Raw genomic sequence first — 14563 nt, 5'->3', positions numbered from 1 at the left:
TCCCGGGACGCCTCCGACACCCGAACGTGATATTCAACTTGCACACTCTAATGTACGTACCATTATCCTGAAATCGACTGGCAAAGGCTAGCATCCATTGCGAGAATAGAAAAATTGATTAAGCAATATACGTATACTTGGTACACTTTATATCGATTACGCGTTAATTTTCTCGTCTGATAGCGAGATACTCTAAACCTGTACATATTCCATGGAAATTTTATTATAAACATTGTATAAAGCAAATGAATATGTACAACCGATACCGGAAATTGTGCGAAATTGTTCCACGGAACAATTACACATGAAATGTTAATTGATAGAAATCTAAACGACGCAATTCCACTGCCTAATCACACACACACATAAGTGGAAAATACGTCGTGCACGGTAAGCTAACGCATTGCCAGTCGCATAGACATGTTATTATTACATGAAATCAGGTCATCGTTCCCCGTTGCTCTCGCCCAACCAAGTAGCACCTGGGCACGTGAAAGGGTTCGAGCAACGAACACGGAATAATTATCCTGAAAATCCTAACTAAAATAATTATTACTTTTTGCTCTTCTAACGGGCTACTTCTCTTTTATTCTTTTTCATTTCATTTTGCAATAAAAGTGACTCGACTTTGTATTAATAAAAATTGAAAATCAAAGATTGACTATTTATTAATATTGTAGAATTTAGTTATTAAGACTCTAAGCAAGACTCTGCAATTAGATAAATGACTCTATGTATTGAATAACCCTCGGGCGATCCCGTCGTCAAAGTCAATATAAGACATAACATAAGTGTAACAAACATGTCACTTTGACGCAGAAATCTACCCGTCGCGAAACGCCTTTTTGTACATGGTCTGTAATATCATTTTTTTTAGTGTATCAAAATACAGTACTTAATTTTTATTTATGTCTTAGAGCAACGTGGTAGTACGTATTGCTGATATAATTCAGTACAAACTGTTAATCTAGAATTGCATATTCTCAAGTAAACTGATATATTATATACTGTATTCAAATAGTAAATAAATTTAAGTTATATTCATTTAGTTATTTGTCTACAAATGACGGTATAACTGTTGAAAATAATAATTAACAGACTAATGGGTGAAATAAAATTTTATTAAATACTAATTATCATAAAAATTAACTCTAATACCAAAGGTGTCCAAATGCCGCCCACGAGCTACAAGCAATTACAAGCTTCCCCTCGTAGGTTTCCCCGACTACCGACCTCAGATTGACTCGAGCGAGTCAATCCAAATCCCATAGTCAGGGTCCCTCCGGAGGGAAAGAATGCTGCTCACAAGAGTAGATGGACACCTCTGGGCCTGCCCTTTTTTAATGGACAGAATACAAATACTCATTCCTTCTGAGTATATACATCTACCATACAAATATGTTTGTGGAACACTATACATGCTAGTGAAACACAGTAGTACCTTCCCTGCATTTAACGCTCACACTCCATTAAAGTGGTCGTGAGTACACGTCAGTACGTCTCATTACTCTACCCGTGTACGTAACCGTATGCGTTCTTTGCCATTGGCAACGAAAGCACCGGCCACGATAACTGAAAATCGCAATGCACTTTTCAATGGTCATACATGCACAACGTGTTAAATTGTTCCATAACACGCGGTTTTTCACTACTGCGTGCATATCGATGCACAGGTGACATAACTTAATACGTCTTCTTTTTATGCACCGATACTTTATTGCGATTCCCAATACACGTGTTCCACTATTTCATGAAACTTGTAAATACGAATGATACCTTTGTGTCTCGCGACACTGGTTCCGGTATTTGAAACGTGCTGTCGCGTCTCGTGGTATTGCGCTAACTGCTATAACATGCCTATCAAAGAAGGCACCACCACGTTTTCCCCTCTATTTGAAACATACCGGTATAGTTTCTGTTCTTTCTACTCTATATTCGAATCTACCGTTGATATTTATTTCACAGATTAATAAGTTGAATATTATTCTTTTAATCAGTTGACCGTTATGTATAGACCATTGTGAATATATTGTATTTTCTATGTTCTGCAATTTTCCTTACGTAGATCGTATTTCGTTCTACATTCATAAATGATACCAAACGACTGTATTAAAATGACTATACTGAAATTATTGCACATATCATCATCAGTGAACATCATTTCTAGCGAAATAAATAACATACTACCACGTTCTCAATATATACTCAATTAATAAAAAAATAACAACTATTTAAACAATAGAATGATCTCTATTGAAATATCCAAGATTAATATCTCATGTTAAATTGAACACTTAAAGAAAGTACATCATAACCAATGTGATTTCATCTGTATGATGTTCGCCTTTAAGCCGAACATTAAATATTCAACTTATACTCTTTTAATACAAAATAGTTATGAATTATGTTACTAATAATAAACGCGGCGTACAAGAAGACCTTAACCTAACTAAGAAACATAACAGATCATATATTACTCGCGGATATGCAATCGTACGATTGCATATCCGTTTTCACTGTACTCGCCAAAAGCACGTATACAACCAGTCGCCCGTGCCGTTTCGGACCAATCGTCCTACGACATGATTGGGGACTGGAGGAATAAAAACATTCACTCACCCGATGACTGAAGAGCTCCCTTTAATATTCTCTCTCGACGAATCTTGAAAAATGGTGCAGCTTCGCCCAAGGACATCCTCTGCAGTGTTTGTTTATGCAGCATCTGATAAATCTGAAACAAAGGAACAGAACACGTAATAACCTCTTCTCAAAACTCTAGCTGTTTCAGTTGAACAGTGTAAGTAATAAAATATAAGGATACTTACAATCTCTATTTGTAGAGCTTCGCCCAAAAATCCACTTCAGTGATGCACTGACTCTACTTTCGCGAACGAGTATTTTCAAGTAGAAAAAAAATGAAAATAAAAAACTATCGCGACCGAAATTCTCAACCGGCGAACAAATGATTCTACTTTCGCGACACACAAAGCAAAGAGTGTCCCGAAACTCTGAAAATAATTTGAGATTGTACGCAACAAACACTGACTCTAGTTCCGCGAAGACCATAATACATCTCCGGTGAGATCCTAATCGGCGCCAGTTCGCTCCGCATAAACAGAAAAAACTTCGATGTAAACAAACACTGACTCGACTCGACCGCCTTGCACGCGGCAACCAAATACTGTGGAAAAAAAGGGGGGGAAAGAAATACAATACGGCGCACGTGCACCGGCTTAGCCTTTTTATTTTTATATTTTACCAAGTGTTTTTATCATGAAAATACTGTCATTCGACGATAAATATTCAAATATGAATTTAACTACGCAAAGGTACCATAGTTAAAAAATATTCCAAAATAATACTCCATTCTTTCAATATATTATATTCAAGACATTCGTCGTTAGAGTTTAAGGATGTTCGTTATTTCTGTCTACATCGCGTACCGAATTTTATAAATATTGAGAAAATCGTTGCAAGGATTAAAGCTTCGTTATTTACTTAAGCTTCGATGAGCATCGTAAAGTACGCAGCTTCTATATGTATAATTAAACTTACACCCGAAACCGTATATAAATACAAATACGATGACATCGTAATGATAAACTCGAAAAATGATTAAAATTTAAACAATTTCGCGACCGAGATCCAGTAAACTATGAGTATTTCGAATTCAAACTTCTGGAACATTCCCGTTTAAATTTCCTAATGGTCAAACAAGAAGCCATATGGAATGCTTCAATTGCGTTTGAACGCGGAATATTTCTCGAAAAAATTCTTGTTTGCTTTCAGCACAGTTAATCAGAAAATCGCGATCAAGTTTACGGTCAAAACAGTAAAAGTGTACCAAAATAAAAATATCTAGTGGAATATTAACTATTTTGTTGTAATACATCACCACAATTCACCAATTTCCCACCAAATTGCGTCTAATGGGATTGGCATCGTTGGCGTGTTCTTTCTAGCCGGAATTCTGGAACAGAAAATAAACGTTAATACCAAGTAATTATACTAAATTAACAATGACTGAGTCACAACGAAACAATTATTGACTCAAAGAGTATCGCTAAAGATTGCAAATTACACAAAAACTGCATAAATACTAATTGGTACCGGGAGAGAACACAAATCGTGAAAACCAGTTCACTTTATCCAGCAATACAGAGTTAATTTACGATTATTTGCATTGAATTGAATAGATACTAAACAAATGTAACGATAGAGTGGTAATGTAGATACTAATAGCATAAATAACTTAAAGTGAAAAGTAATAATACTTACTTCGCCACGAGCGAGATCACTACATGTCTAATCAGTCCAGCTTCCCTGAGACGAATGACCGTTAGGCTGGTTGACTGGCTGTCATTGGTTGATGCGGTTATGTATAAGGCCTGTGATTGGTGCGTCGGTTGGTGAAGAACGTGAGGATTGGTCGCTTTTCTGCTTGCTCAACATTCTATTTGAACGAAATAGAATATTTACCGCCGAATTATATTTCAATATATTTTCTTATATACACCCGAGATTGATTGAGGAGGGAATGACTATCATGAAAGGGAAACAAAGAGACACACACTATCCCCAAAAATGTGATATTCCACTTCCTAATAGATCGAAAGTATTAATTTTACTCTCGTCTTCTCGAAGTTTTCAATCCTCCAATGGTTCTCTAACGCCATCTATGATAAATATATCCTGTCAATTTGACAATGATGCCAAAGTTTATGAAATACAATACAATAGGTATTACCAGTTAAATAATAGATCAAAACTATTTTTCATGAAGAAAGCTTGACTAGCTAAGCTCTAGTTGGGTCGAAATTCATTGTTTAATTACTTCCTCACCAATTACCAGAAGGTAATTGATTGTGCGTATTAGGATTCTTATATCACGTTATCAGATAAAAAAAATATAAAAACGAATAAAAAGGGAACGTGGGAAACGTAACATTACTAAGATGTTCATTAATGATGAAATTTAGAATAAGTTATCATATTTCATTAGTATTACAATATTCATCTTTTAAACCGAAGCATCGGATATTTTTATTCCCACCAAATCATATCGGATACACGTCTTATGAATGGAATAATACTCAGAATTCATGCTTTATCGGTAACGTCGGGTATTGGCACTGAAATGGTAAGAAGGTTACGTAGCCCTCCGAACGAGGGACAAAAAAAAGGATTGGATGATAGGTCTATTCTATACCTAGTCAGTGCTAGAATTCAAGTACAATCAGCTACTACGCCATTATACGCCATACTGCCCCATTCTGGACGCTCAGAAGCCTCTGAAAGTGCTGCAAAAAATAACATTGTTCCCATCTATATAATGATGTTCTGTGACAGTGTCATAGCGCGTAAAATCAAACTGCCACCATTCGAATTCAAAAGTTGGTAAACAAAATTTAAGTCTGATTTATAACACATTTCTCTAAAAGGTATATACATTTCTATAGTCAACTTTAAGCAACAACCCTGTCTTAATATTTACGAGGAATGTTAAATTGTATTTATTTTATTTAAATAATTTTAACTACGTTTCATGCGTAAGTTTTGATGAAGTTATTAAGAAAGTGAGAGTTTTTCGATCGACATTTGATCGTTAGCCACCTTGACATTGACTTCTTCTACGAAAACGAGAAATATGTTATAGTTCAGATTCATTAACTATTCAAGTTAAGGAACCCTATACTTCTACATACTTCAGAACAAAAATTAGAAACGTGGAAACGGTGTTAAACTAATAGAGAACATCTCAGAAAAAGTTAAGAGGATAATCTTGTTTCGAAATCTATTTAGACACCCACAATTTTTAGGACTTTCTCTTCCAATAAGATCGACAGAATTTGGAACTTTCTCTTCAAACAGGGAATATCCAATTTATTAATGATTCACTTCTTTTATTACGTAAACATTACAACAGATAAATTAATTTTTCTTACACAAATAAGTATAGAAGAAAATCATTTTTTAACATTAAATATATTTACCTTACTGTCTTGGCGAATAGTGACAACTGTAACACGAGTTTATATACAAGACTTATGCCTTATATTAAAAATATCAAATCAGAAATAATATAATAAGTATGATTTACGTATTCGTAATCGCAGATTGTTTTGTTTTTTGAGTAATCGAAAGAATGACGTAAACCATTTCGATAGCCGTATATTTTGTCTTAGAAAATTCATTTTTGCAATATCATCTGCCTCTCTAAATATTTTTCCATTCACCTTAAGAAGATTTTCGACAACTCCATTTTCTTACTTAAACAACGAACTTCTGTGATGTTTATATAAATACATAGTTATCTAGCTCACTTTGTATAATAAACAAACCGCGAACATTTATGGAAATTTATTATTTCTGTAAAATAATTCACAACAACTGAAGTTAAACAGAAATTTGTTTACTCTGTTAAGGGATTCATTGGCGTACTAATCGTAAGTGAAAATTTCATTAAACATGTTAATAGAATTTTAGATATTCATGTACATTATGAGTGTATAAATCTCACAGGTTATGTGGTAATAAATAATCATTTTCTCTTCCTGGTGTTCGTTATTTTCTTTAATACTTAACCATAACGCCTGTAATCGCTGGCATTTGATGGTATCATATAATAGTTAATATATCCATACGCAATGACGCATATAGAGTACTAGAACAGGTAGACCATGGCCTATTCGTTCGATCGCATGTGTATGTCTTTAGGTGCAACAGAATGAAAGTACGAAGTTCTGAAAAACATTATTATCATATTCAAATACTGATAACCAGAAAAGTATCACAAGGACATGGAGTTTTCTAATTGAACAAAGAATAAAACGATATTATTACTCTGACGTTTCGATTTCAGCTTTTCCATCCAAGTTCAATCAAAATATGCAGATATTACTTTATTTCATAACTACACTGAACATACTTTTTTTAAAACGGTATGTAACAAATAAAACTGTTCTCTAAGATAATTCCTTTTAACTCGAGGAAACAACTACAGGTGCATTGAGCCGGGAGCGTAGAACGTTAATGAAGCGTGCCCTGTTTTAATTGGATCGCAACACCAATTTTTCACACTTTCTGCTGTCTCAGCGTCTCTCATCGAACAGTAGAAATTCCATTTCAGCCAAGATATAATTTTTCATCATATCTTTAAACATTTCTAGTAGATCCTTCTTCATAAAAAAAAAACTAAGTTAAGACCTCGACCATTCCACTAAAAAGTACTATTTGCTTCCATTTCACAGTAGCTTGTCCTCGTGAAACTCATCGAATTTTATACAAAATTTGATTTTTTATTATTACTGTGTGGTTACTTCAAAAATTCTTACAATAAATAGCTTGCAGTTCACGCTATTTGAACATTTCTCATCCAAGAAGTACCAAAAGTAAAAACAAATTACGAAACCAAAGTTTTTCTAAATTGTTCTCTATTGGTCCTTTATGTATGTTCTACGCTTTCCCAGCATTCTCATTTACATATTACTGATTTACGAGCACACTTTCCTTTTTTTTTCTTTGCTCCCAAAATACATATTACACTCTCACGCGCGCACTCTCGAAAAGGGACGGTAGCGCAGCAAGAAACGAAAGCGATTCGTCAATTAGCGTCGCCGCTACCGTTTTCCTTTGCATTTGTCACTTGCGAGTCAAAAATTAGGTACGACCACCGCTCTCGAACCGAGATAGCGCCAAATTTTCGCTCATCCGAGTTTCTACAGGCGTTCCGATGCACTTTCGCAACTTTCCCACGAAATTCGCTCGTTCGTTACTCCCACAACCTTTTATAGCTCGCAGAAACCAACTTGGAAATCACGATTGCATACGCAATTCAACGCCTACATTCTTATAAAAAAACACAAGCATTGTCAACCTCGAACGTACATTTCAAAATTTACGTTTCATAGAATATTCAGTATTCAATATTCTTGCACCAATTGCTGTTGTATTAAAAAAATTTCCACGTAATCAAAACCCATTTTTTTTAGCAGAACGAAAATTGCACTCGTCGAAATTCATCGTTAGACTGCAAATACTTATGAAAACGCCCATTTTAGTAGTGGATTTTACAAACACAAGATCAACGAAAAATATATATAGACATTGAAGGACTTTGTTATATTAAAAGTGGGATATGACCTTTATCAGTTTTATTTTGAATTCTCTGTTTCACTGGAATTTACGATATTTGCATGGCATCACGAATACATAAGCACCCGCAACCTTATTCGTCGCAGTGTACATAAGTACTATTTTTTCCGACCTTCTGGAATATCATGGTTCTTGAACACACAATGGATACAAAGATAAGGCAATACAAAAATACATTATCTGAAGGCTCACTATAGTTAAGATACAGTTCCACAATATAATTTACGAATTTACGAAGTTATTATTAACAAATCTTTATGTACAAATACTTTTTCATCCACTACACTTGTTTCCTTTAATATCACTCAATTGTTTTCTTTTTTTCATATCAGCATGGTAAACAAAGGGTTAAAAACTTTCCATTATCCTCTGTCGCAGGCCAAAGACCTTGCACCACCATACGATACGTCCTCCGTTCATAATTCAACCGTAACCTCGACCTGACGTCCTCTAAAAAAACAGTATTTTTTTCTCCACGAAAATTACCATAATCGATCTGGGTGACGCAAAACCCTCATATCGACGACGATCGTTCCCAAACACGGAGAATTCCCGAACGTCGACCTTGACACCTTCGTTCACCTTTTGTCGTCATTACACCTGGCTGTCGCCGATGATCCACCATGAACGTCGCGTCCTCCCTCCCTCCGCTATCAACCAATTCCTCTAACAGTCATCGACAAGTGAAAAAGGTGGGAGCCCCGACCAGGGACAAACTCGGCGTACAAAGATTTGTCACGATCAGTTCACCTGTTGGCGTGCTCGACGTGCGCACATTACGTCTCGTGTCGGTGTGATGTTTCCGTCAACGTTCAAGCTCACGTTGCTTCTGATGACAGTGTTTCTGTCGGGTCGAGTCACCACGAAAAAAGCGCTTGGCCCGATCCAGGAAGCGATCCAGAACGGCGCCGCGGCGGATTTTGATCGCGACAAATGTGTATGGAGACGAGGAAACGACAGGGATTCCTGTCCCGATCCTGATGTACGGGTCTTCCTTTATGCGAACGATAGACCGAGGAGAGAATTAGACTCCAGAGTATCGGACTGGCTACGTCAGGATTACGATCCGACGAAGGAGAATGTTCTTCTTGTGCATGGATATGCAGGTGCGTTTTGAAACACGATATTTTTTTACATTTTATTCTTCTTTTCAGGATTTATTATGTCTTTTGGTGGATTTTATTTATGTACACCCACGAGCAAACTCGGCTTCCACTAGGGGAAAAAGCGGCGTAGAAGAAAAGTATCCTATCACTTGGTAAATTTATTTCAAGTACTGAAATAAATGTTAAACCGAATGTTAATTTGACATGCATTTCAATAGTACCCGATACCAAATGGTAGGAAGCCTTACGACACAGGGGGTAAGAAAAGCTCTTACGACACTTTTTCCCCTAGCGGAAACCGAGTTTGCTCGCGAGGATACAGTGGTAGAGAGACATATCCATATTGATGACTTTATACTATTAAATGACAATGGTGTTTTTAATGTAACAACAGGTTAAATGTGATTTCCATAGAGATATCCCCTCAAATTTATGAGGGGCTGAAAACCTTTCCGCCTTGTCATGAATGCTTCGAAGCGGATGTCGCACTCATCGAAACATTACTGTACACTGCGTGGCATACCTATAAAGTCGCCCTAAAATTTTCAATTCGTATGTATTGTGGGTAAAATAAAAACGAATCACTTTTTTTCTAGGGAATATAATTTATCCTGTTCTGGAGAATCATTATTTTTCAATACGATTGCAGACATGGCATAGTTGGTTCGTTTTTATTTTACAGTCAATACATAAAAATTAAAAATTGTAGGATGGTTTTATAGTTATGCCACGCAGTGTAATTTAATGTAAACCTAACTTGTTCTAGTATACTTGGTAGTAATTGACCAAAACATTCTTGTTATAGGGAAAATAATCTTAGTTTGTAATAATAAGCGTTACTAGTGCATGAATACTTTTTTTTCCAACGGGATTTTTGCATTAAAGACTGTATATCCTCGTCCTTAGGGATACAAAAGGAAACATGTAGAGAAATTCGATACAATCAAAATTTTATTCAAACAAACAACCATCCAAGACACTAATTTCAAAGTTTCTATTTTGCATATGTACATGTTTCACTTAATCGACTAATCTTTTTCGCCGTAAATTACATAACCATTCGAGAACTATAAACTAGTAGCTTAATAGCAATACTTTTCTAGCTGGCTAACAGTGACTTTGCAAAAATTCCTATCGAAACATGAATTATTGTGAAATCGAAACTGAAACCAAACATGTCTCGTGCAAGAAAAACATACATATTACAGTAGAATTCCATTCATATTCTCCCCCAATACTTATGAATCATAAGCGTAAGTTATGACACTTCATTCAAATAACCGGAGTTCATGTTCGGATAAGTGGATTCAGTCACACATTTATGTACTCGTTCTTTCGCTTATAGTAATGTCTCAGACTTTATTTTGGAAATAAATATGCAAGGACATTAATTTCGTAATGCATACTGAATGAATTCTTTCTTTACTTTTATAACAAAAATAATTAAATTCATTTAAAGACTTCGAAAAAGTAGGTTCTTCCAAATTTTCTGACATTGCAAATCAGTTATATTCGATTCCGATTATGCTTTGAGCCCCCATTAAGTATATTTAACATTAAAACTAGCAAACAAGTAAAAATGACTTGTCAGTACACTTTTGTTACGATGATTGAAATGCTATAACAATACAGTTTCTCAGATCTTTTGCAACTTTTATTACTATTTACTAATTTATAAATTTGTAAATATTCAAAAGTTTGTCATGTTTATCGATCGATCCAAATAGATATGCGTGTATCGTCAGTGGTTCTAGTGTTAATGAACTGAATGAGCTTGTGTATTCGTATAAAATCATATTACCGGCACTAATTAAAATTTCGTTCAAATTCATATTCGTAACAAAGTCTCTAAAAATCCTCAGGTGGCGACGACACCCTCCCGATAGCAGTGCTCCGCGACGCGTACCTCCGTAACGGCAGCTACAACGTCTTCCTGGTCGACTGGGGCGCACTGTGTGCCGCCCCCTGTTACCCAGCCGCGGTAGCAAATCTCCGTCCAGTGGCTCGATGTCTAGCCGGTATATTGACCAACTTAAGAAACCTGGGCTTACCGATCTTCAGGACGACCTGCGTGGGCCATTCATTAGGCGCGCACATCTGCGGCATCATTGCTAATTTCTTGCTGTTCAGGATGCACCGAATAATCGGCCTGGACCCAGCCAGGCCTTTAATGAGACCAGGTTACGTGAACCGTTTGGACAGCGGTGATGCCGATTTCGTCGAGGTGATCCACACGAATGCTGGATACTACGGTGAGGGTGGTCGTATGGGTCACGTGGACTTTTGCGTGAACGGTGGTAAAATGCAGCCGTTCTGCGAGGACAAGCCTCACGATCAGCTCTGCAGTCACGTGTGGGTCGTTTGCTACATGGCCCAGAGCATCGACAACGGTGGCCTCGAGTCGATGGCGGAACCATGCTCGAGACGGTGTCCTTCCGGACCTAGGATCGCCCAACGTGCCGGCGAATACGTGGCCATGGGACAGCACACGCCGGTCGGGACCAGGGGGTCTTTCTGCTACACCGGGAAACATCCTCCCTATTGTCCTAAATACAGAAAGGGACGCGGCGACACGAGGTGCTGTCTACCGGATGACGAGACTTTCGCTCAGTTGCTTTGAGGACGGTAAGTTCGGGGGGGAGGGATGACGCGAAAGACTATTGTATAAAGTGAAGGGCGGAACCAGTGTATAGATGTTGTAGATTATAATTGGGCGATGATAGTTGATCACTTTCTAAAAATTTACTTTGTTTTAAGCTGAGCAATAAGATTGATTCTAGGGATGGGTTAGAACGTCATTTTTAAATACTTCGAGAGTTTCGGATCACGATAAAAATGCAAAATTTGGAATTCTCGAAACCCAAAACTTTCTTAGATTTCGAGGGAATTTGAGGTTTCGATGTTTCGGGAAACCCATCTCTAGTTTATTCCTATTGTGCAGGTCTGTTAAGCAATAGGTTGAATACTAGATTATAGAGTAATGGAAACAGAATAATGAAATTAAAATGAACCTATTGCTTGGAGGTTCCAGTCAGGTTTTATTGGTTTTGTATGAATCATATCTAATCAATGGATTTGTCGACCAGTTTATTTTATTATTTCCTCATACTTCCCGGTGTTTTCTTTTCACTGTTTTAAAACCATTGGGAAATGAACATACGTGGAATGGTTTACGACCCAATTGGCTAGAATGAGTAATTTGGAGTACTTACTGGGTGAATAATCGATCTAAATCAAGCAGACTTATTGTCCATTCGTTGCCTAATCGATTGACACAGGTGTACGGTGACAAGTGGATCTTCGTACGGTACCGCAAACCGTGCAGTCCGATTCCGGAACGCGATTGCGTATTCAGTCACAGTACATGTCCGGAAAAATCTCGCGTTCGTGATCTACCGACCGATAGATCCCGTTAACCGCTCCACTGAACCACCGTGAACGTATTCATGACAATATCCACTGATCGAAGAACTAGTTTTTTTTTATTACAACTTCCAAAGATACTTCAAATAACGTTTGAAACGCCGAAACTATCGATATTGTTCAAAAGAAGTGTATTACTCTGAATAAAACTGCACAACACCAAACGCACAATGTTAATTGAACACTGTTTACACACTGTATAATATGTAATGTAATATATGTAATTAATAAATATAGTAACTGTAATAAACCATGTAAGAAATACAATTTCTATCATAGGCTACAATCCCACAAATACATAATCTTGCATGAATACACATCTGTCTCGTGACACGCAAATATCGTGATTTCAATGTCATGATTTCAAGGCTTTCGACGAGTTTCATCGAGCAAATCATCTTATAGAAAGTTTACACGTGAGAAAATAGACCTCGCAGATTTGTGTACATTAAATTTTTACTACTAAAATTTTCAATCCTTATGTATTGTGATTAAAATAAAAACGAGCCACTTTCTTCTACTGAGTATAATCTATCCCTTTCTGGACAAACATCATTTCTCAATACGATTTTCTTTTTTACTTGATTCGTTTTTATTTTCACCACAACACATAAGAATTGAAAATTTTAGGGTGGTTTTGCAGTTATACCATGTAGCGTATCTGAAGAAAAAAAACAGAAAAATACACGTCGAACAATCTCAAAACGGAAAAATACAATTACACTCATAATTGGTTCGGTTATGCCAGAAGCTGCCTGCTTCCTAAGAGACTATCTTCTTAACAAAATTCTAGATTTGTCAAAGTGAAATTCATTCAAAGCTAACGTAAAGTGCTATGTACTACAGAATCAGACACTTAATACTCCACAATTGAACGTGACCAGTGGCACCGACAATGGAGCACTTTCTGCTGAGTACCATCGTGAAGTGCTCCATCTTCGCGAAACGGCTACCGTTGTCCCAAGTTTCCGTTCGACGACGTCAACGACGCCCTTCGTGGACAATTAGAATTTCAAAGCGTTCGAGCATTCTCACGAACGGACGACAAAAAAAAAATCGGTTCGAAGCATTGGCTACGAGCTAATTTCGCAGACTTGAAAGGGAACGTATTGAGGTGGCCTATCGTTGTACACGGAAGCACGTCGTTGACTAATCCAGACGTCGGTCGTCGGGAAAGCCGACGAACCGGCGCCCCGCTGATTCCTGAAGTGTTTTCGGGAGACATCGATATCTGGATAGCTGCGGAGATCCTCGTGAGGGGCGACATGTAGACGAGACACGGATCCTCCGCAACAAGAACTCTCGTGCCAACAGATATCTTTCTCTCGAGAATCGTGGTTTTCGAAATTTGCCTAATGACGAGGAATCATTACGAGGAATATTTCTCTTTCATGATAGATCATTCACCCTCGAGTGACGATGACTTGGTCACTCGGTGTACACACGATGTTTCGAGGAAAGAGGATTGTAACTAAGAGAAATCGATGTTTATAAAAAATGAAAATTATACATTATATTTTACAAATTTTGCGAATTAATGTGGAAGCTTTAATTGATGTATAATATTGACTAGCATGGGTCACGTGTGACCCGGCCGTCAAATTTCACTGTACGTTATGCCGGGGTTAATCCCTAGCAGTGGTTATTACCCTTTCAGGCGAAGAAATATTCAATTTCGAAACAGGAGGATTTGGCATCTTGTAAATATAATTAATGGCACTAATATTATTAATGGTAGGGTACAAGGAAATGTATTTTATTATGATATTGTCTCAATAATAAAAACTGTGCCGGTCAACGTGATGAAGCCTAAATTATGAATTTCTAATGTAAAAAATTGTAGTGCAGAAAATCAAAGTGTTTCGTCAGTCAACCTACCG

At 37.0% G+C, this 14563-nt stretch overlaps 1 protein-coding gene across 1 annotated transcript; it reads left to right on the top strand.

The window, feature by feature from the left end:
- Nucleotides 1–8950: 8950 nt before the first annotated feature.
- On the top strand, nt 8951–11880 carry LOC107185761 (phospholipase A1). The gene is made up of 2 exons (XM_015573519.1): nt 8951–9260; nt 11123–11880. The coding sequence occupies exons 1-2, from the start codon at nt 8951–8953 to the stop codon at nt 11878–11880; spliced, it is 1068 nt and encodes a 355-aa protein (XP_015429005.1).
- The last annotated feature ends 2683 nt before the right edge of the window (nt 11881–14563 follow it).

This window comes from Dufourea novaeangliae, unplaced genomic scaffold (genome assembly GCF_001272555.1).
Source record: "Dufourea novaeangliae isolate 0120121106 unplaced genomic scaffold, ASM127255v1 scaffold56, whole genome shotgun sequence".
Lineage (NCBI taxonomy): Eukaryota > Metazoa > Arthropoda > Insecta > Hymenoptera > Halictidae > Dufourea > Dufourea novaeangliae.
The sequence above is the reverse complement of the archived record's forward strand: the minus strand, read 5'-3'. Positions and strand labels throughout refer to the sequence as shown.